The 19,797-nt window shown below is 53.0% G+C and overlaps 9 protein-coding genes across 9 annotated transcripts; 3 read left to right on the forward strand and 6 right to left on the reverse strand.

The window, feature by feature from the left end:
- Positions 1-73: 73 nt before the first annotated feature.
- On the reverse strand, positions 74-3,881 carry V1518DRAFT_421412 (cation transport protein-domain-containing protein). Its single transcript, XM_066905218.1, has 2 exons — positions 2,794-3,881; positions 74-2,734 (listed from the first exon to the last, which is right to left on the reverse strand). The coding sequence occupies exons 1-2, from the start codon at positions 3,446-3,448 to the stop codon at positions 102-104; spliced, it is 3,288 nt and encodes a 1,095-aa protein (XP_066757992.1). The 5' UTR covers positions 3,449-3,881; the 3' UTR covers positions 74-101.
- Positions 3,882-4,358: 477 nt separating this feature from the next.
- On the forward strand, positions 4,359-6,353 carry V1518DRAFT_421415 (uncharacterized protein). Its single transcript, XM_066905219.1, has one exon. The coding sequence runs from the start codon at positions 4,749-4,751 to the stop codon at positions 6,183-6,185; it is 1,437 nt and encodes a 478-aa protein (XP_066757993.1). The 5' UTR covers positions 4,359-4,748; the 3' UTR covers positions 6,186-6,353.
- On the reverse strand, positions 6,312-6,974 carry V1518DRAFT_94434 (cytochrome b5-like heme/steroid binding domain-containing protein). The gene is made up of 2 exons (XM_066906714.1): positions 6,770-6,974; positions 6,312-6,715 (listed from the first exon to the last, which is right to left on the reverse strand). The coding sequence occupies exons 1-2, from the start codon at positions 6,858-6,860 to the stop codon at positions 6,438-6,440; spliced, it is 369 nt and encodes a 122-aa protein (XP_066757994.1). The 5' UTR covers positions 6,861-6,974; the 3' UTR covers positions 6,312-6,437.
- Positions 6,975-7,555: 581 nt separating this feature from the next.
- Positions 7,556-9,885, reverse strand: V1518DRAFT_446039 (asparagine synthase-domain-containing protein; the record flags this gene model as incomplete). Its single annotated transcript, XM_066906471.1, has 5 exons — positions 7,556-7,745; positions 8,138-8,192; positions 8,259-8,429; positions 8,485-9,591; positions 9,640-9,885. The coding sequence occupies 5 exons, from the start codon at positions 9,883-9,885 to the stop codon at positions 7,705-7,707; spliced, it is 1,620 nt and encodes a 539-aa protein (XP_066757995.1). The 3' UTR covers positions 7,556-7,704.
- Positions 9,886-9,996: 111 nt separating this feature from the next.
- On the forward strand, positions 9,997-13,102 carry V1518DRAFT_421423 (uncharacterized protein). The gene is made up of 3 exons (XM_066905220.1): positions 9,997-10,201; positions 10,278-11,591; positions 11,643-13,102. The coding sequence occupies exons 1-3, from the start codon at positions 10,065-10,067 to the stop codon at positions 12,691-12,693; spliced, it is 2,502 nt and encodes an 833-aa protein (XP_066757996.1). The 5' UTR covers positions 9,997-10,064; the 3' UTR covers positions 12,694-13,102.
- V1518DRAFT_434990 (uncharacterized protein) lies at positions 12,806-14,941 on the reverse strand. The gene is made up of 6 exons (XM_066906259.1): positions 14,764-14,941; positions 14,593-14,680; positions 13,584-14,529; positions 13,448-13,528; positions 13,296-13,388; positions 12,806-13,246 (listed from the first exon to the last, which is right to left on the reverse strand). The coding sequence occupies exons 1-6, from the start codon at positions 14,861-14,863 to the stop codon at positions 13,088-13,090; spliced, it is 1,467 nt and encodes a 488-aa protein (XP_066757997.1). The 5' UTR covers positions 14,864-14,941; the 3' UTR covers positions 12,806-13,087.
- A 70-nt stretch (positions 14,942-15,011) lies between these two features.
- V1518DRAFT_421433 (uncharacterized protein) lies at positions 15,012-15,731 on the forward strand. The gene has a single exon (XM_066905221.1). It carries the CDS (start codon positions 15,267-15,269, stop codon positions 15,555-15,557), a length of 291 nt encoding a protein of 96 aa, XP_066757998.1. The 5' UTR covers positions 15,012-15,266; the 3' UTR covers positions 15,558-15,731.
- Positions 15,732-16,834: 1,103 nt separating this feature from the next.
- V1518DRAFT_421435 (amidase signature domain-containing protein) lies at positions 16,835-18,719 on the reverse strand. Its single transcript, XM_066905222.1, has 2 exons — positions 18,328-18,719; positions 16,835-18,270 (listed from the first exon to the last, which is right to left on the reverse strand). The coding sequence occupies exons 1-2, from the start codon at positions 18,592-18,594 to the stop codon at positions 16,897-16,899; spliced, it is 1,641 nt and encodes a 546-aa protein (XP_066757999.1). The 5' UTR covers positions 18,595-18,719; the 3' UTR covers positions 16,835-16,896.
- V1518DRAFT_421438 (SCP2 sterol-binding domain-containing protein) lies at positions 18,720-19,746 on the reverse strand. The gene is made up of 4 exons (XM_066905223.1): positions 19,623-19,746; positions 19,481-19,563; positions 19,201-19,374; positions 18,720-19,144 (listed from the first exon to the last, which is right to left on the reverse strand). The coding sequence occupies exons 1-4, from the start codon at positions 19,636-19,638 to the stop codon at positions 19,028-19,030; spliced, it is 390 nt and encodes a 129-aa protein (XP_066758000.1). The 5' UTR covers positions 19,639-19,746; the 3' UTR covers positions 18,720-19,027.
- Between the last annotated feature and the right edge of the window lie 51 nt (positions 19,747-19,797).

The raw sequence follows: 19,797 nt of genomic DNA on the forward strand, positions 1-19,797 counted from the left end.
CCCTGAAACCTTATCTGCTGCCAGCCAATTCCGCGCGCATCATTTGAGCTCCGCCTTCGCCGTACGCTCATTGGTCCGAACAATGCATTTTGTGTCTATACTCACGCGCTCTGCCTCCGCTCCCGCGCGCCGCCTCCCGCCCCTTCCTCCATCCCCGCGACTCCCACGTTCATCGCGCCACGGCCCGCTGCGGTCATCCGCGCCGTCGTCATGGTCCGCGTCAGCCCGCTCGTGCCCGTGGCTGCCACCGAGACCGAATTTCGACCCCTCGTCGACATGCGTGTGTTGTACCGCGGGAGTTGCTGCTCCCCCGACGCGACCGACAGGTAGCGCTCCAGCCGCCCTTCCTGCTGCTTGTCCTTTTCCAGGATCTTGTTGTTCGGTAACATCACTGCGCGGTCTAGCGCGTAAGGCAGTCCGCGGTGGCGGCCTCGCCACATCATCGCGACGATCACGAGCTTGCTCACCGTGCTGAACTGCGCGCTCAGCGACGCGTTCGTGTTCGGATACCCGAGCGACAGCCCAACAGTGCCGTACGCGCTCACGACTTCAAACAGCACCGCGTAGATTGTAAACGACGAGTCGTCCTGGATCTTGTCGCCATCGGCAATGCAGATGATAAACAGCCCCAAGAAGATATACCATAAGTCGAATGACAGCTGCCGTCGTAAATGGTTCGACAAGAAACTTGGCCTTACGTCTTTCTTCTTGCTCTTTTGACGCCGCCGCACGTTCTCGTGTGTCTCACGCAACGTCTCCCGCACACTGCTCGCGCGCCGAGTCAGCATCCGCTTCTCGGGCTCATTGATTCCATTCATTGCCCCATTCTCCCGAATACTGCTCAGTCGCGCATGACTAATATGGCCGTCTCGAACACTCTCAATGTCCGAGTCCTGCCGCGGCCGCATGTGAATCATCTGTCCGTCGTCATCCTCGTCCACATACCCGTCGTCATCGCTCTCCGTCGTGGTCCCGCCGCCATCCTCTCCGTGCTCGTCTGATCCCGCGCCAGGTCCGTAGATTCCCAGCGACAGATCTTCGTACACGTTCGTCCGCCGGACACTGATGGCGATTGGCAGGACAGATATATACATCATGATGAGGTAACTCACCTGCACAGCCGGGTGTAGGTCTGCTAGATCTACAACCGTAAGCCCAGCCGTGCGCGTAGAGATGGCCTGAAATAAACCCGCAAGCACCCGCTCACCACTATTCCAGCCTGTAACCACAGTGTTGTTGAGATCCAGCACAATGAACAATATCAAGTCCAGTCCGTTCAGAACAATGAGCACCAGAAACAGCCACCATGTAGCTGCCGACGGAAACAGAAGAATAAAGCACCGACGAGGATGCTCCAGCAAGAAAGTCAACGACTCTCGCGCGCGAGACCCATGCCGAAACATGCCTCGCAGCAGCCAGATGATCAACCGTAGCATGCATGGAAACCCCGTGTTACCAATGACGACCAAAAACGCCATCAACAGCAACGGAAAGACTGCTGTGGCAAACTCGATCATGGACGTAGGAATAATGCTGTATCCGACGTCCATAAACGCAGAAACTGACATAAATGCGCCCCACCACGCTGGCGATTGTGAATACTCCAAAACGATTGGCTTGTATGTTCGCGAGTTCATGATCCACGGAATCAATGACACATTAGCCAGTATCCAAAATCCGCACACGTATCCGATGAGCACAACCGCAAGCGTGCGCAGGGCCTGGTATTCGACGCCGCCGAGCTCGGCACGCATTTCCTCTGTCAGTCCCAAAAACGTAGAATTCTTCGCAACCGTCACCTGGCGTGAGAGATATAGCGGCTGCATCGTAGCTCCTCGGTGCGACATCATCGATCTTGTTGGCGAGTTCTCTCGCGCTCCTGACGTAGTCCCTGTAATTTTTCGCTCAAGCACGAATGGCCGAGACAAGAACATGTCAGCGATCGAGTTCCGTCGCTGCTTTGGCTTCACTCTCTCATGCGCACTCTCGGGCGCCTCGATAGTCATCGCACGGCGATTCATCGCTGGCCGAGGCTCATCCTCTGGTCGTGCGCTGCTGTTTTCTGTGTGTGACTGTGTTGGGCGCAGCCGTCGGCCGTGATCGGGATCGTCGTTAGAATTCACATGATTATTCTGCAACGATAAATCTTCTGTCTGATGGTGAGAAACTCGTCGATAAGCAGACTTCGGTTTGCCTGGCCAATCATGCGACTCGGTGTTCCCCGACTTTCGTCGCATGTCTGGCATGCCATGTCCTGGCCTAACGTGTCCAGCAACCGGCGAGATTGCAAAGTGTATCTCGGGATCACCGTTCTGTCGCGCGAGAGCAGCGGCCGCCTCTTCTGCTTCTGCTTCCTTTTCTTGTTCCCGTGGCGACTTGATCACTAGCGCGGGACCATGACCCTCAAGAGAGCTGTACGAACTCCGCTGGAGTAATGCTGGCTCCCGCATAGGCGTCGGTAGATTGTCAAAGTGAATACCGGTGGTGGGTTGACGTGCCGTACCTGCCACCTCTGCCGCTAGCTCGCGCGGCGACTTAATCACCAGTGGCGGACCGTTCTCTAGATTAGAGTATGAATGCGATTGTACCACACGATTTCGGGGACTGGGTAGATCGCCGAATCGAATGTCACGGTGGATGCCGGTCGCGGGCAGGTCTTTGTTCTCAGCGGTAGTATCTGTGCTTTCGACCGGACTGCTGTCAGTAGTTTCGGATTCGACAACATTCATCTGGTCTTCTGTGGCGTATTAGATCATATTCTTGCAACTGCTTGCTTGAAAAAGAGCTGCTTACTGTTGCGGAGAGACCAAGGAGATATGTTGTTGCTGTCATCGGTACTCGAACCTTCATCAATAGCGCTGCCATGTTCAGACGCAGGTAGCGATCCCTGCAGACTGCTGCTGTACTCCTTGTTCTCAGGAAGGTCCGGCGCCTTGAAATGCATGTAGCCCGGGAAATTCTCCTCAGTCATCCGTGCACTGTGGACGATCCGGATGGGCCGGCCGGCAACACTAGTGTGCTGCTCGTGTCCGCCATAGTCCCTGTCGACGGTGCGCATCCGGTCTTTCCGCTGTCGGTGCTCGAGAAGGGACTGCTGCCGGATGTTGTGGAAGGCCTTCTCGAACCAGTACAAGCGAATGAACACGAGAAAAGTTGAGATGGCGACGGGGTTCGTGACGAGCGGGATGAGAAACAAGACGATCTGCTGCCACGTGGTTATAGTGTTGAGGTCAATCGTGTTGAGCCCGGCCTGTGTGACTGCTCCTGAGGCGAGAAACAGGCAGTCTATGTAGCGAATGTTCTTGATCGGATAGAGCATGATGGAGCCCACGAAGGACATGACGATAACGTAGACAGCATGGAAGAAGATGAAGCGCGGCTTGAAAATAGAGAAGACGATGGAGTAGAACGCGTCAACGAACTCGCGCAGGTGAGTCGTCAGAGACATCGAGGACGAACTACTGGGCGATGTTACGGCCGCAGGCGCATGGTGAGTGAGGCCCGCGGAGGAGGAAGGCAGGAAGCCTGCGGACCCGAGCACGCGGGAGCGGGATACAGCGGCGATGTCGAAGCGGCGACGGGGCGATGGCGGTGGTGTAGGGTAGCGAAGATATGGAGGCGCGCGGCGGCGTTTCGGCGGTGAAGTGCAGGATGGTGGGGCCACTGGACGGTGCGCGATTGTTGGACCGGACTCGAGTTACCGCCGAAGGGCGAGCAGGATCGCAGAATTTCGCCCGCGGGCGACGCAGACACAGACGCGGGTAGCGCAAGGTTCATGCGCTAGCAATCGGCTCTGTCAGAACTACGGGCTTCTTCTTCTCCTCTGCTTCCTCGCCGCCTTCTCTCGACGCGTTCAGGATCTGCAAGCACAGCCACTGGACTTTTCACCCAGTACGAACCCCGTTCTCTTATGTCAATGCGAGCGCTCGGGCGTGTCTCACCCACATCGCCAGGCGCATCTCCCCGACTCATGCAGATCAAGCTTTCCCGACATCCTTCTAGAAGCTCTCGGCTGCGCCATTCTGCCCCCTATATCTCCCTTCTCATTGGTCGAAAGCGGCCATTCTACAGCGCAATGCAAAATTGCGGAACTATCAATTAGCATATCAGCGATGATTTCAGGAAAATGCTGGCAGACAAAAATGTAAGCGTAATATACGCTTAAAAAATTGATTCGACCCAGGATCGAACTGGGGACGTTCTGCGTGTTAAGCAGATGCCATGACCAACTAGACCATCGAACCAACCGTAAAATTTGCTTGCATTTAGTGCGCCGCCATTCGCAACAATATCTATGAGTCACGTGGCAAAGATTACTCTGTGATAACCTTTGAACGGAGTACGACAGCTCATCCACTGCTCAAAAGAAAGGCATCATGGGAGTATGGACTCTATCTTGAAGTACGTCACCAGGTCCGATGCTTGTCGTCGTGACCACTTAGGCTCGGCGCTGATAAACAGAGCTGGCCAAATCAAACGAAGCGCGCAGGGCACGCCTACAGAGCACGTTTCTGAACTCCCAAGTGTCATCCACTCGTGGGCCAGGAACGACTAGCGGCGTGCGCCCATACGGGCTCCAGCCTTGCAACGATTATCTAAGGACGGCGCGCTTACGCTCGCCGAGCTTGACGGCCTCATCGCGTGTGCCCTTTCGCTCTGCCCCGCATGTGGTGTGTGGGCTAAGACCCGACACACGATTGGCTGGTCGACGCACGCGACCGACGCTGGTTGGGACAGCGCGCTGGCCAATGGCAGACGCAGCTGCGCGCACACGCGAGCAGACCACGCGTGCACGCGACGACGAGATGCGCTCTCGCGGCTTGTGTGTTTTCTTCCCCTGGTCCCGGACGCTGCCGCGCCGCCCGCCGCTCAGCCCTGGTCTTGCGCCCCGTAAGGCGAACATGCTCCACGTGTGTGCATCTTGCGCAAATGTCTCGCGTCGGTCTCGTTCTAGCGGTCGCTCATATATACAAGCATATACCCTCGCACTCTTCCTGTTCCTCTCTGATCCCTGTCTCTTGCCTCTCTCATCTTGCGTGCCTATCACCCTCTCTCTGCTTCCCCTCTCTTCCCCAATTGCAATGACGTTCTCGGTCATGTCCCCCAAGGGTGCCGATTGTCCGCAGTCCCCCTCCATCCAGCAGCTCATTACCCCCCCGCCCTCTGCTGATATTCTCCCTCGTGACCCTCCTGTCTGTGCCGCCGAAATCGCCACCTTCTTTCTACCCCCCGCTGTCAGCAGTACTCGCCGCCAGAGTCTCGTCAAAGATGCTGGAATCAATGTCTCCACTCGAAGCTCAAGTACCAGCAGCGTCAGCAGCGATTCGAGCATTCGCAGTGCTCCCCAGTTTACCACATCCAAGCTGCCGCCGCCGCCTATGCGCTCTCGTCGAATCATTCAGATGCAACCGGTCCTGCCCAAGCCAACCAAAACCATTCAAAAGAACATCACGGCCACCGCCCCCAAGTTCGAGCCGTCAGCTCTCGTGTCTCTCACGACGACACAATCCTCTGACTCATTGGCCCCTGCGTCCGCCGCTGCAGCACCAGCACCAAAGACTCGCCGCGGACACGGTGTTTCAGCAGCTACTCGTAAGACAGCGCGTAAGATCGCACATTCGGCTATTGAGCGCCGTCGCCGCTCCAAGATGAATGACGAATTCGACGCGCTTAAATCAATGGTTCCTGCCTGCAGAGTGGCATCTCAAGCTAACGGCGAGACGAATCTTCACAAGCTTGGAATACTCCAGGCGACGGTCGAGTACCTCCGCTACCTTGAAGAGTGCATTGAACAGCTTCAGGCACGCGTGTCGTCTCTCGAGTCTGGAGAGGATGTCTCCCTCGTTCCCGTCGTACCTCTCCCGAGAGAAGTGAGCTCCTCCTCCGAATTGAGTGAGTTTGATGAGCACAGGAACAATATGGACGTTGACGAGGACGATGAAGACTCCGAGGATGAGGACGAGGAGGACTTGACTGATCGGATAGCGCGCGAGGCTGTATCGCCGCACCATGTGCTCTCCTCTGCAGAAGAGGACGACATGGAGGAGGTCGGCAAAGAAGTCTCCAGGACCTTGCTTATGCTCCGGCAAGTCAGCGATGTCTCGATTCCCACAGTGAGTACGGTCAGGACCGAGCCGCCGAACACTGTCAGAGTCGGTCTTCGTGTCTGCGACTTACTTGGTTAAAGATTTTGTGGTGTACACTCTTTTGGTTTTGCGGTTTCATGTGTAAGGGCGGAGTACTGTGTTAATAGGGTTGAACGGATTAGGTGTTTTTAGTATGTGAGGACTTGGGAATAGTTAATGGATGCCACTGAATGACGAGTGAAACAATAAACTGTGATCAATTCTTTACATATACTCCTGATGAGACGCTGCTTATGCATTAAAAGGCCGAACACAAACTCCAAACTCCATTGTACGCAATAGGCGATGCTATCATATCTTCGCCATGCTATCCGCAATCGTTCCCATCACGTTGTATCTCTGACTGAAATACGAAAACCAGTCATCCAGTACAACCAGTTCCGAGTCAGTAAGACCATCGATCTGCGGCACTGCATCCTCGAGCTTGAGACTGCTCTTCGCTAGCCCCCGCGAGCCGTCCTTTCCCGCAAACACAGAGTAAGATTTGCCAGGTCCGTAAACTTCGGCTTTCTTGGTGACATCAAACACGATGCCCTTGACTGCGACGTAGATTGACGGATGTTCCACACCTAGACAGGCTATGTTAGCTTTGGTGGATTATTCTCATGTTCAGTTCGACATACCGTTGTACTGTGCCAGCTCCGTAAATGTAAACACCTCCTCCTTCGGTGGATCCAGCACAACTGGCTCTTTAGGAGCAAATCTCGGGGCCATACTTCTAATCAAGCGCTGATTGTAGCTCGGGAGCTAAGGGACTTTGGTGTGGCCGTTGTGCGTTGATCTTGTCGGATGAACAGTGTTTGGCTTTGGGAGAATTGGGTTTTGCGGGGAAATCAAAATTAAGGGAGATCTAACTGGCTAGTAAGATGTGTCAGCCGCCTGTTGACCGTCAAATTACCAGACAATTGACCAAATAATATCTGTGCTGCTTCCAGCATACATTCGATCATATAGCCCCTATAACACTGAGAGAGAAGTGGCAGATATGACGATCAATGTACATGCGCGGACTGTCCTAGCCATCATCACGTGTCGAACAACCAACACTCGTCGAACCCACCACCACTATCAAGTACCGCTACCATTCCATCGACATTCAGGTTGAATGCCAAATACTCCTTTGGATCGCAAATACGCCACCATAGGACACAACAACCATCGAATAGTTCCAATCCCCAAAAACTTGCGGGGACCATCCATGCCTTGGCTTTTTTGTTTAGCCATGGGCACTTACTCACTCGCATTCCTTAGTACCGCAGTAAAGTCCCAATCAAGTTAAGATCATAGGGTTGAAATGTCTCCTGTAAATGCTAGTAGCCATAATATGATTTTTTTAGAACGAGACGTGATATTATTATTATGGGGCTAGTAGTACACAGCGTAACTTGATAACTGGGATCGTATACAAGGTGTTCTCTATTTAATTCACGTGACACATTTGCTATAGTATTTCAGCAGTGCTCCGTTTACATCACAATAACCGCTCGTCCATTTCCGTCAACTGCCGTTGTTCTTCTGCCTTGGCGCTCTATTTTCAGTTTTTTTGGATTTAAGGCGTTCAAAAAATTGTGTATATGCCACTTCCTACTTCACTAGTTACTTTATTCAAGGGTCTAGCCGCGCGAATCAAAATAATGCCACTTAACCGACACTCAGCCCAATAAGGAATGACAAAACAATTACACCTCAGACTTGCCTTTCCGTCGCTCACTTTCTCAATGACCAGCCGCCTTATTTTTACAAACCATTTCGATCAAAGCCCCGGCCCTGTGTATCATCAGAGCATTGGAGCAATATGCCGAAACGATTCAACCTCAGCTGTAAAGCAACATAAACGAGGGCGGTATCGTCAAAAAAGCTCAGAAGTATCTGTGTGTCATCATAGGTGCATATGCTGTAATATCACCACAACGGACAAATCAGATGTAGCAAGGAGTGCGCTGGATGTGTGATGTGCGAAAATTTTCAACATTACCGAAATTTATATGTACCTTTAATCTTTCCTGTGCCGACCTCCATTTTTGCCGAGCGGGCTCCGAACTGGATCTAAATCCGCACACAGTAGATAGTTAGTAGCATAGCACAGGTATATCGGAGCCAATGAGTACTTGCCGCGCGTTTCTTCTCTTCCGCAACTTGCTTCAAACCGACTTTTCTTGCAAACTTTCTCAGTAGACACTTGCTCTCCAGTTTGCCTGATCTGCTATCTCTGTACATTTTCTCATCCAATGGACATTTCAGCGCAAATGCAATAAAATCCTCGTCGAGATAAGGATATCGCAACTGAATATGCCCAGTTAGTCCGCTGCGTGCTTCACAAAATAACATCACTTCTCACTTCTCTAGACCAGTGCGAGCCAACGCGGTCATCGCGACCCAAATTGCGCTCGTGAAGTCTGCCAAAATCTAGCTCAAGCTCCGCTGCAAGAGTGTCGTACCCCCCACGCTCAAAGCATGTAGAATGGCGCGTATAGCCCGCGAATAACTCATCGGCTCCAAGCCCCGAGAAAAGTATCCTACTCTTAGCGACATACGGTGCCTCCTGACCATCGGCGGTCGTCACTGTGCCGCAGCTGCGTGCGGCATGGTAGAACGCCAACGCGATCGAGAAGTCCATAACGCTTGTACTCGGATACATTAGTTGAGCAACGCGATCACGATGAGCTTCAACCTCAGCAAACGGAATGTTGATCTCTACCAGTTGAAGTGTGCAAGAACTGTGCTCATATACAGCCAACGCTTGTTTCAGCTCTTCGAAACTTCGACGGCCGAGTATGCGGTCTGGCGTTGAGTACCCACCGCCTATCCGCGGATTCTCGAATGCGACATTGAGCAGATCTACATGCACAGCATGCTTGCTCAATATTTTTGCAAGGAGATATGTGATGATGGTGCAGTCTATACCGCCAGAGAATAAAACTGAGTAACTTTGGTGACGTGATGGCCGAGCCTGATGCACTGCCAAGGCGCGACGACGAACGGCAGAGGTCAGAAGGTATTCAAACTGCTGTAGTTGGACTTCGGGATGCGAGGACAAAACCTCTCGAGAAATGTGGCCATAAGGGTATGAAGGAACTGAGGATACGTCGTGCGTCCATGGAATAGACTCGATCAGTAGCTCGGCGCTCGCTAAGCTAACTTTATAGATATAGCCCGCCCGGACCTCAGTCCAAGCCGTCCGTAAATGAGAATCAGTGGGAGGAACACTGCATAGTGCAATCGCGTCCGAACTTGATCGGTTCACAAGTAAACTCCTTCTACCGACACAGTCTCGCGAGAACCACAGCACGTTGTCTCGCAAATCATAATATACAAACGCATACTCTCCTCGAAGCAGCTGCACTGTAGAAAACACTCCGACACGCTCGAACAATTGCAAAACAAGAGCCGTATCGTTTGTCGTCGCGGCAGCGTGTGCCGGCGTCAGAAGAACATCTGAGTCCAGCTCGGTCTCGTCAACAAGAAGCCCAACCGACCCCCCGCCGACAGCGACATCGTATATCTCGCCGTTGAATTGAAGAATCCCGCTACTTCCCTGCAGCGGCTGAGCAACGAGTGGGTCGCGCATGGAGAGCACCGTGGAGTACATGTGCAAAGTCTTCCCCGATGGGGTCTCCACGTACCGCTCACCATAGCAGTCAGGTCCACGGCAGCGCAGTGCTTCGAGGACCCCGAGACTACGCAAGATGCATGATTCCGGTGCGTCCTCTGCGGCAACACTGCAAAAGATTCCGCACATGGACGTGGGGAGAGTCGGACGAGTAACAAGTGTAGTTTGCGATGCCAGTTGCAGCGGCGGGCGCACGTGAACGCGTGTTGGCTCGCGGCTATCTCCAATTTCCACCGCTCCAGCTTCGCCGTCGAACATCGGTCTCTGCCGGCTGTCTTGTCTTCTCGCTTACGGGGCTTCCTGACGCAATGTCGTCGTCTGTGTCTGCCGCCGTCATGTTGCCGGTGCAGGACACGGCGCCTCTTGCCCCGCCTGCAGTCAGCCCACCACCATCGCCACCGCCTCATGAACCCGCTGCCGCCGTTCACGACGAGAGCGCTGCTGCGTACGCCCCCCATTTCTTACAAGTCTGAGTTTGACAGACTTGCTTAAGTCAATTGCAGAATACTTACAATATGCAGCCCCTCCAAAAAGCTCGGCCTTGGAACGGACGCAGAGATGATGCCTCTCGCGCACGCCGCGCCGGACCGCAATGATGACGACATCCCCGGCCCCTCGCCAATGCCGCGGCCACTCTCAATCTCGTCCACCGCTGCCTCAGCCTCGTCATCTATTTTTGCCGCCGTCGACTCAATCAGCCGCAGTGTCACGCCGAGTCTGCAGAGTATCCTCGAGCAGTTCGACCCACTTTCGTTTGTGAGCGGCCCGGCGCCGGAAGAAAAGAGGCCGTCGCTGTCGCGGCGGACGAGCACGATGAGCTCGGGATCCTCAAGCGCGTCGTCTTCCTCGCGCAAGCGAATATCGCTTGCGGCGCCGTCCATGAGTTCCAACGATTCTGCGACACACCCACCGCGGACATCATCTCGAATGTCGATATCAGGACCGCCACCTTCGGCTTCTACATCATCCTCGACATCATACCAACGCGACGCTGGTGGCGAACTATCCGAATCGACGGAAAAGAACGTGCAACAAGACTCGCTACCCAAGCCCGAAGACCAGCCCGCCGAACTACCATTCGACTTTCAGCGGTTTCTCAATCAGCTACGCAATAAAGGAGCCGAACCGCTCTCACGGTATCTTAAGAGCTTTCTGCAGGAGTTTGGCAAGCGGTCATGGACTGTGCGCGAGCAAGTTAAGATTGTGCAGGACTTCCAAACGTTTATCGACCCGAAAATACCGCAATACCCGCCGTTTACGTCTTTACCCGACACTGAGATTGCGAATGCCATCGAAGGCATGGAAAAGCTCATTATGAATAGACTTTATTCACAGACGTTCTCTCCACAGATCCCACACAGCCGGCGCACGTTCAGCCACGAAGAAGATATCCTCCGGGACCGCGTTTTGGAGGAGAAAATGCGGATATGGTCCTGGATTGAGGCGGACCATCTAGATGTCGACAAGAACATCATCAACAGCGGGAAGCGATTTATCCTTCTCGCGCAAGACGAGCTTCTCAAAATCGGCAACTACCGCGCGCCGCGAGACAAAGTGATTTGCATTTTGAACTGCTGCAAAGTTATATTTGGATTACTGCGGCAGACCAAGACCGAAGAATCGGCAGACAAATTCTTGCCAATTCTGATCTACGTTGTGTTGAAGGCCGCGCCGAAGCATTTGATCTCGAATGTGCAGTACATAATGCGATTTAGAAGTCCGGACAAGTTGAACGGCGAAGCTGGTTACTATTTATCGTCACTGCAGGGTGCGATCAGTTTCATTGAGACTTTGGATCGCAACTCGCTGAACATTACCGACGAGGAGTTCGACGAGTAAGACTTCGCCCTGATTTGATACTTATGCGTGGGGGCTAACATTTTTAGGATGGTGACCAAGTCTGTCGCACAGATACAGGCACAGGAAGCAAGTTCTTCGGAAATCCAACTTAAAGCTGAATCTCCAAGGGAATCCCAAATCATCCCACAGTCTCTCAACTTTGCATCCCTGCTCCGCTCACGCTCAATGGCGACCGCTTCTTCTTCCTCTTCTACTAACTTACCCATCTCGCCTACATCCGCATCCTCCCCCGCAGCCTCGGCGGCTCTGATGGCGGCAGCAACAGCAAAGGCCGAAGCTAAGGCGAAAGCTGACGCGGACGCTGAGTTTCAGTCGTTAAACGCAAATGCGATCCGCACGCAATCGCCTCCATCACGCCCCTTTTCACCGTCCGACGTCGCCGGCGTTGCGACCGAGGTCGCGTCGCAAGTGCAAGAAGCCCTGAGCGCTACATTCACGGCGCCGTTTAAGCAGTTTTCAAAGCTCTTTGAGACTGATGACTCGTCAGATACTGACCACGAAGGAAGCGGTAGTAGTAGCACTACGACGACTACCCGGCCAGCTGGAAATCGGTTTGCAGCGGCTGCGCGGAATAGCATGTCGTCGATTTCTGCACGACGGAGCTCGGTGCCGGCGCCGCCACGACCGCCACAGAATAACACAACCGCGGCGATGGCCCCTCCAGCACAACAGACCACGACGCGCAGCAGTCTCAATAGGAGGTCTATCGCCACCGTGACCAGCCTATTGAACGGTTTTCAATCTTCCGTTTCAAATGCTGTTACAGGGGCAGTAGCAGTAGACAGTTCGTCTACATCGACGGCGACGACAACGTCATCATCGGCCCCCGGCTTCCCTGAGGCTATATCCGACTCCCCCCTTGACACCGCGATCCCGATCGAACCTCCGCAACCATCACGAACAAACACAAGCCAAAAGGTGCACCAGATGGAAGTGCAAGAACGCAAGGAAGCGGTCGATAATCTTGTGCAGATGTTTCCTAATTTGGAAGTCAGTGTGATCGAATCTATTGTGCTGGAGAAACAGGGACGAGTAAGCGCGGCAGTTGACGCATGCTTGCAGCTTACTACCAATTAAAGGGAAATATAGCTAGTGTACATTTTAAAGTGGTATTTTTGCGTTAAGTGCATGTTTCATTGTTTTGTGAAGTGATATTTGTTTTGTTTTATCATGGGGCTGCCGAGCTATTATATTTTGTGTATTTTGACAGTCATTTAGCTTCATAAATTTTCTGCATGATCAATCTGGTACTAGTTCATAATTGCGGCGCTGACGTGTGTGCTGCAGCAGCGGGACGATGTAGGATACGGGACTTCATCTACCTTATCAACTTCATAGCACTTGTCCAATAGCCACGAGCAAAAGGCTGTTTATTATTTTCATAGCACGTTCACAATTCATATGAGAATATACAGCTAAGAAGCAACGTTATTTCAGCTATAGTCGCGGAGCAAACACAAATGACATCATTTTAAAGCATCCACACAACCACTGGAAACGAGATTGCGACAAGCACCGGCAATATCATTTTCATATATATTCCTTCATATAAACGCCCGGCTGCCGACGAGCTTGTGCTGGTTTCGATCGGCGGTGTCGTCGAAGATTGTGCTTGCGACTCGGTTGGAACCTGAGTCTACATTAGTAAATGTAAAGGATAGGGTGAAGGTGCGAAATACAACAGTCGTGCCCGTAGCGAGCGAAGTGGCCGACCCTGTAATGCTGGTTTCAGTCTCGGACGAAATATAGACCGACGACGAATAGGAGACAGTCTAGACAAGAAGATGTGAATCGTTACAGGCAAAACCAATGCGAATATATCAGATTCTACCTCTGCACTAGAAGATGTAGAGAGGGAGGACAAGATGTATGTCGACGATGACGAGGACGGCTGAGTCGACGTTACGTTATCCTAAAGTAAAGTGGTGAATAGAGTAAAGACGAACAAGCAGCATATATTATCTTACTCGCAGGCTCGAGGACGTGATGGCCGATGACATGGATGAATAGACAAAACCGTTGCAGTATGTAGTGTACACTATGTAATACACCGTTGTCACAACGTACGTAGACGCCTCATAGGCCGGTGTACAATAATTTCCGGTAGCACTTTGAGTTACAGCGTTTCCTAGAGCCGGGGTAGAACAGTTTGCCACAGTAGCCAGAAGTGAAGAGGAACTGGCCGATACGCTGTCGCTCGTTGATGTAGAAGTAGTAAATGACGTGGTAGTCGACGGAATCACGGTCTCGCTCGACGTAGACACCGTAACTGCCGAGCTTACTTTCTGTGTAGACGTTATCGTGACGGTGGAAGAGGGACGAACAGAACTGGTTTTCTTGGAGGATATTGAACTAGATGTCGTGGAGCTGAATGACTTTTTAGTAGATGCGGTAGAGATGGATGTTGTAGAGCTGGATATCGTAGATGTCGTAGCAATAGATGTTGAAGAGCTAGAAGTTGTAGGGTTAACTGAAGTGGAGAGAGATCTCGTAGAAGTAGACGCCTTGGAAGAACTGCCAGACGCGGTAGAAATGGGCATCGTAGAGGTACTACTAGATATCGTGGAAGGAGACGACGTAGAAGTAGTACTAGATGTCATGGAGGTGAAAGTAGACGTCGTGAAGGTGGTGGAACTGCTAGTTGTGAAGCTGGTGAACACGACCTCGTCACTTGTCACAGTCGTGGACGGAACAGAGACATATGTCGACGTAGCCGCTACTACCGACGATGTAGTGATTGCTTCCGACGAGATAGTCACCAACGCCGAGGATGCTATCACAACCGCAGTCGACGTCGCAGTTAAAGTAGCCGTACCGCCAGACGTTTGCGCGCCAGAGCAGGTAGCTATAGCATCGGTAAGGTCGTCACCAAAGTAGTCCCAGATATCGTATGTGTCAGCACATGCCACACAACTGTTACACGACAGTCAGTAAAGCAGTTCACAACAGTGCTAATGCCATAAGAAGTCCATTTACGCAGCAGACGAAACTTCAAAATCAGATCCGGATGCGCATAGACACGTGTAATCGTCGTTGCAATCGCTCGCGTAAACGACCGCGGATGCTAAATTCACATGCCGGTCAGTGCCGCCGTGCTAGACTCAAATCATACACGCCTTGCGCCGGATTGTAAGCAAATTATCGCACCGCAGTCAGAGTAGCATGTAAGTTCGTCGGTTTGGCAGTGTGCGCGGGGAGTGAGCAGCAAAAACAATGCGAGGACAGCGAGAAGTCGGAGCGCTGCCATGATGTACGTGACGTGGACGAGGAGCAAGAAGAGCGAGCGCGAAAGGAAGGAAAGGAGGGGAAAAGAAGAGAAGTTTATGCGTCTCGCATGCCAAAAATAAACAAATCGCGTGAGTGACGCGTCTGCGCGACTTGTGCCTCGCTGCTCCCAATGGCTAACGCGTTCCACCGCCTCCTCACACCCGCACACCGCTTTCGCGCTGGCCGATGCTACTCTGTCACAACAGAATGCAGCTAACACGGAAGTATTGACTCTCTCGTTCGTCGATTCCGTCGGTGCTTTTTAGTAACGTATCGCTATATGGGACTTTCTGATTGCCACCGACCTACTGATTGACTCCACTGAAGCACTGCACATATAAGAATAAGATACCACGACAACACTAGTCTTTCCATGTGCTTTTATGATACTGCTTATCCGTCCATACCTCTGTTTGTCTGGCCATCTGGCTCACGCGAGATCATTCGCCATGACCATCATCATTCGAATCGCGCACAGTTTCTCGCCATTTGCGCAAGTCAAAACTACGATCTACCGGAATCTAGGAAGCTATACTCAGACTGCCAGAAGCAATGTGCGCGAAAAGGAAAGCACCAATAGCAGGTATGCGTGTCGCGCATCACACCATCTACGTGACGAGCTTGAATTCATGACTGTGTTTTCACTCTGGCCGGTAACCAACTCTGATATTTGACAATCTAAACAAGAACCGCCCTAATTCGAGCCTGCGTCTACCCAAGTATATCCTCTCCTGTGCCGTTGCAGCGTCCCCGCTAAGATCCAACGTTAGCGTTGCTTGACGCTCTATACTACGCTACCCAGAATCGTCGCCAATGCAACCATCGCAACGACGATGCTTTTCTTTGCGCTGAGATGTGTTGCGGCGGAGGTCTTGACATAGGAGAAGGCATAGCAGTCGTATTTGCCATCCGTGTCATTCAGGAAATCGCTGCTGCAGAACGTCAAGGAGTAGCCGTTGCACGAGCTGTCGTCGATGCATTCTTGGGTGTAGTTGTATGTGGTCGTCATGGTTATACTTCTTTGGAAGGGGGACTGCTGATTCGACTGTTAGCAAGACTTGTATCTCAAAACTCGAGAAAGAGGACGGCCGACGTACGGGGCCTTCGTAGCGCGTGGATAGTGTTACTCAGCTGTAATACCGCAAGGGCACGTTCACGAAGTGCCTGGCGTAGTGCTCTCTATATACAATTACGGATACGATGTCAAGCCACACGATAAGGGTCATGAACTGAATGTGGCCTCAAAGTAGAGTTTCATTACAAGTCGCGCACGGCACCGGACAGGGCAGCTCGGCCCACGAGCATGAGCTAAGCTCTATCTAGGTTCTAGACTTAACTAGCACATGCACTTGAGAACAGCCGCGGCTCATCTGTCCGCTCTCCCTTGACTCACGATATATAAGCAACAAGTCATAGTTGTGGCAAATCAGGATGTGCCGTGCATTTCGGCGACTTGTATAGACTTTCCGGCTGCAACCACGGGAGAGCACAAACTGGCTTGCGCTAGGCCGTTGCAGTGCGGAAGTGGGGCAAGCTAGATGCTGAGCGACTGACCTAGGTCGGCGCAGCACGCGAACAGGCGATAGCCGCATGCGGCTGCAGAGATTAAGCTCGCGTGCAATCGAGCTGGCCGTGCGCAATATTATGAACTGTGATTACCGCTCGGCGCGACGCGACTCCGCCCCCTGACTCTTGAGTCGACTGCCAGATTTTCTTGATTCGGCACGCATTTGTCGGACAGCTCCGGGCCAGGGCCAGTTGTCAAAGTACAGCATCCGGAGCGACCATAAGTCATCGAGGATCATTCTAGCATGGGGGCTGTACACGGCTGACGAGATCGCCAAGACATCAAGAGGTGAACATGACGTCGCGCGGACCGCAAAGTACTACGCGAGGTGGCATGGGCGGCTGCGCCTTGTAACGCCGCGAAAAACAACCTCATCGGCCTTCATCGATGTGATATCATCTCAATTATTACCTAGTAATGTGGCTCATCATTATCCAAAAAACGCTTTACGAGTCGCGACCCAACGCGTTCTCGATAATCTTCATCGCCTGCAGCACGACGTCGTCATCAAATCTTCGCCCAACAACCTGCAAGTTCACCGGTGCGTCAGCGTACTTCTCAGGAGAGTACAGCTCGTAGAAGAACTTGTCCTGTTCGTTCATGGGCTCGTATCCGACCTCAGGTGTGTCGAGCGCCTGGTCGACAGTGGTCACCGGGAACACCGCGCCAGGGTAGTCGAGCAGGTTCCACTGAGAGGTATAGGCCCAGTACTTTGCGGTTCCATGCAGACACGCGACGCCGGGCGCAGCGGGGCAGATGATCACGTCCGCAGGGTGGTCGTCGAGCTTGCCGGACTCGTTCCAGTATTCAGCGTACATCGCTCGGTACGCATCACGGCGCATATGCAGGTCCCAGAGCGAATGAATATCCTGCTTCTTAACGTATGGGTTATCCGTCAAGATCCATTTGGTCAGCGGCAGCTGCTCTTCGCCGACCGAGGCCAGCAGATCGAGCACGCGCTCACCGCCGTCGGTGTAGTACAACTCCGAAGTGAGTCTCCACGCCGCAGCGTGGTCCTTGGCTTCCCAGTCAATGATCTCGATGTCCCAGCCGGGAACGCCGCGCTTAAGTGCATCAACGACAATCTTCAGCGCGCGCGCAACGGGAGGAAGCGGCTTGACGACGCCGTCACTCCACAGTATTCCAATCTTCAGCTTTCCAGGAGTCAGCGGGCTCTCGCGCCATGGCACCGCCAATAAGCCTGGCTCGGAGATCCACGGCTTGGAGCCGATGATGTACTTGAAGAAGTACTCCATCGTTCGTCGCGACTGCGCCAGCGGACCAATGGCACCCGAAATCGACTCCGCACCGCCATTAGGACCGACGAGACCGCGCATGGGAATGCGGTTCGCGGTGGGACGCATGCCGTAGCGACCATTCGACGCGGCCGGCCACCGCGCTGATCCACCAATGTCGGTGCCCATGCCAAGAGGGGTCGCGTTCAGACCCAACAACGCACCTTCACCACCAGTTGAGCCACCACAGCTCAGGTTGCGGTTGTACGGGTTTACGGAGGTGCCGTAGAGGATAGTCTCGGTCTCGACGTGCATGATGGTCTGCGGCTGCGTTGAGCGAGCGAACAGGATGGCCCCGAGGTTCTCCATGACCTGAATAACGTGCGCATCCTGCGAGACCTTGTTGTTGACCCAGGCGACGAAAGACGCATTCACGTAGCGATCCTTGACCGAAAAGTGCTCCTTCGAGGAGATGGGCAGACCGTGGAAGGGTCCGACGGTCTTGCCTGTCTTCTTGTAATACTCGTCCAGTTCAGTCGCACGTGCAATAGATCTGTCCCATAGAAGCTCTGTAACACAGTTCAACTGAACGCAATTAGCACCACGCCTTGATCAAACGCACTAGTTAGTCTTCAAACTCACCAGCTTCTGCGCGAGCGCGGCCCGACGCAGGAACGCCTTTGTAACTTGTACCGCGGACAGCTCTCCCCTCGCAATTTTCTCGGTAATCACGATCGGATCCGATTCAGTGATATAGCACTCCTCGGCAGTCAACACCATCGCGGGGATACTGGTGACATTAAGCGGTAGCGGGTCAGGCAGTGGGCCGAGCGGCGGCTCGACCTTCGCGCAGGACTCATCCCGGATGGCGACCGCCTTCGCGACAAGAGCTTCCAAAGCCGATGCCATTGTCTGGTGTACGTTCAATTGAGTAGACCTTGTCCGGTTTAAGATGCGGAACGACGCTGGGGACGAGAAATCGTTGGAGAACAGGCGGTGTCTTGCGTGGTCTTATCGCGAGCGCTCAGACACCGGCTCCGCAGTCCGACTCGCTCAAATTCAGTCACGTGAAAGCCACTGCAGGCGACCACCTGAACAGCGGATCGCAAATTTGTTTGCAAACTAGTGGCGATTCATGATTGAAAATTTGAGATTGGCACTATATTAAACTGCTCATGTTGATGGGGAGCGCCAAAGACATCGTTAAACCCACCAGATCAAACCGCTACGGGAAACGAGAAAACGCCGATTTTATCATGTGCTGCGAGAGCTAGCTGGATTCTCCTGTTCATCACAACCACAAAAACGTCAAAATATACAACCGTGTTGGCCTTACAGCCAATTACAGTTTCGCCTTCTTTTCCCGGGCAGCTTCTAAAATGCCCTTTACTTTAGTGGCCTTCATGAGATCGCCCTTGATCTTAAGCTGGCCGCGCATGAACAGCTTCTGTGCGTCAAGCTGTGTTATCTGTCAGTCCTAGTGCACCATCCATACAAACACAACTGAGAGCGCACCTTGCCGTTGATGAGTTTCTGGAAGTTTTCGTCGCTGAGGCTGAGCGTGACGTCGGCCTTCTTGCCATCTGGCGCAACACCCTTGCCGACTGCGCCGGTTGTTTTGAGGTCAAGATACCATGACTCGGTCTGACCGCTCTTGTTTGTGATTGTGAAGGCGAAAATCGCACCGCCCTTGGGGAGAAGCGTTAGTTGACTGATACACAGGTAGGCTTAATGTTTCGGATAGGCCGGCAAGGCGAAGGCAGGAGAGCGAACCAGGGGCTCGGGAATAGTTTACCTGCTTGATGGCGCTCTTCCGCTGCTTCTCGTCGGCGAAAGAGTCGCTGATGAGATCGAACGCAGTAGAGGAGGGGAAGGCGTCTGTCAGGATGAGGTGTAAGGACTAAGCGAGACGGTGAAGGTGAGGACGGAGCACTTACCAACTTTGAGCGGCATGGCTGTCTGTAAAGTAGATCAAGAGTATAAAAAAGGTGGTGAAGAGGCAGAGAGGTTATATAGGCAGATCAGAGGCAAGTCGCGAGCAGTTTCCCCGCGCCGAGCATGTGAGAGCGGGCAGCCGGCGCGGCCAACTCTCGATGTGCATTATCCCTGATC

Source organism: Limtongia smithiae (genome assembly GCF_038497785.1).
Source record: "Limtongia smithiae strain NRRL Y-17922 unplaced genomic scaffold V1518scaffold_11, whole genome shotgun sequence".
NCBI lineage: Eukaryota > Fungi > Ascomycota > Lipomycetes > Lipomycetales > Lipomycetaceae > Limtongia > Limtongia smithiae.

Coding starts and splice junctions, on each gene's coding strand:
- V1518DRAFT_421435 (XM_066905222.1), bottom strand. CDS start 18,594: ATGGCATCGGCTTTGGAAGCTCTTGTCGCGAAGGCGGTCGCCATCCGG. Junction 18,271..18,327: donor CCGCGCTCGCGCAGAAGCTG/GTGAGTTTGAAG, acceptor AATTGCGTTCAG/TTGAACTGTGTTACAGAGCT.
- V1518DRAFT_421438 (XM_066905223.1), bottom strand. Junction 19,375..19,480: donor GGAAGAGCGCCATCAAGCAG/GTAAACTATTCC, acceptor CTTCTCCCCAAG/GGCGGTGCGATTTTCGCCTT. Junction 19,145..19,200: donor AGAAACTCATCAACGGCAAG/GTGCGCTCTCAG, acceptor CAGATAACACAG/CTTGACGCACAGAAGCTGTT.
- V1518DRAFT_421412 (XM_066905218.1), bottom strand. CDS start 3,448: ATGTCTCTGACGACTCACCTGCGCGAGTTCGTTGACGCGTTCTACTCC. Junction 2,735..2,793: donor TCCTTGGTCTCTCCGCAACA/GTAAGCAGCTCT, acceptor ACGCCACAGAAG/ACCAGATGAATGTTGTCGAA.
- V1518DRAFT_94434 (XM_066906714.1), bottom strand. CDS start 6,860: ATGGCCCCGAGATTTGCTCCTAAAGAGCCAGTTGTGCTGGATCCACCG. Junction 6,716..6,769: donor GGAGCTGGCACAGTACAACG/GTATGTCGAACT, acceptor TAGCCTGTCTAG/GTGTGGAACATCCGTCAATC.
- V1518DRAFT_421415 (XM_066905219.1), top strand. CDS start 4,749: ATGGCAGACGCAGCTGCGCGCACACGCGAGCAGACCACGCGTGCACGC.
- V1518DRAFT_421423 (XM_066905220.1), top strand. CDS start 10,065: ATGTCGTCGTCTGTGTCTGCCGCCGTCATGTTGCCGGTGCAGGACACG. Junction 10,202..10,277: donor CACGACGAGAGCGCTGCTGC/GTACGCCCCCCA, acceptor TACAATATGCAG/CCCCTCCAAAAAGCTCGGCC. Junction 11,592..11,642: donor ACCGACGAGGAGTTCGACGA/GTAAGACTTCGC, acceptor TAACATTTTTAG/GATGGTGACCAAGTCTGTCG.
- V1518DRAFT_434990 (XM_066906259.1), bottom strand. CDS start 14,863: ATGGCAGCGCTCCGACTTCTCGCTGTCCTCGCATTGTTTTTGCTGCTC. Junction 14,681..14,763: donor TACATGCTACTCTGACTGCG/GTGCGATAATTT, acceptor ATGTGAATTTAG/CATCCGCGGTCGTTTACGCG. Junction 13,529..13,583: donor TCACGTCCTCGAGCCTGCGA/GTAAGATAATAT, acceptor ACTTTACTTTAG/GATAACGTAACGTCGACTCA.
- V1518DRAFT_421433 (XM_066905221.1), top strand. CDS start 15,267: ATGATACTGCTTATCCGTCCATACCTCTGTTTGTCTGGCCATCTGGCT.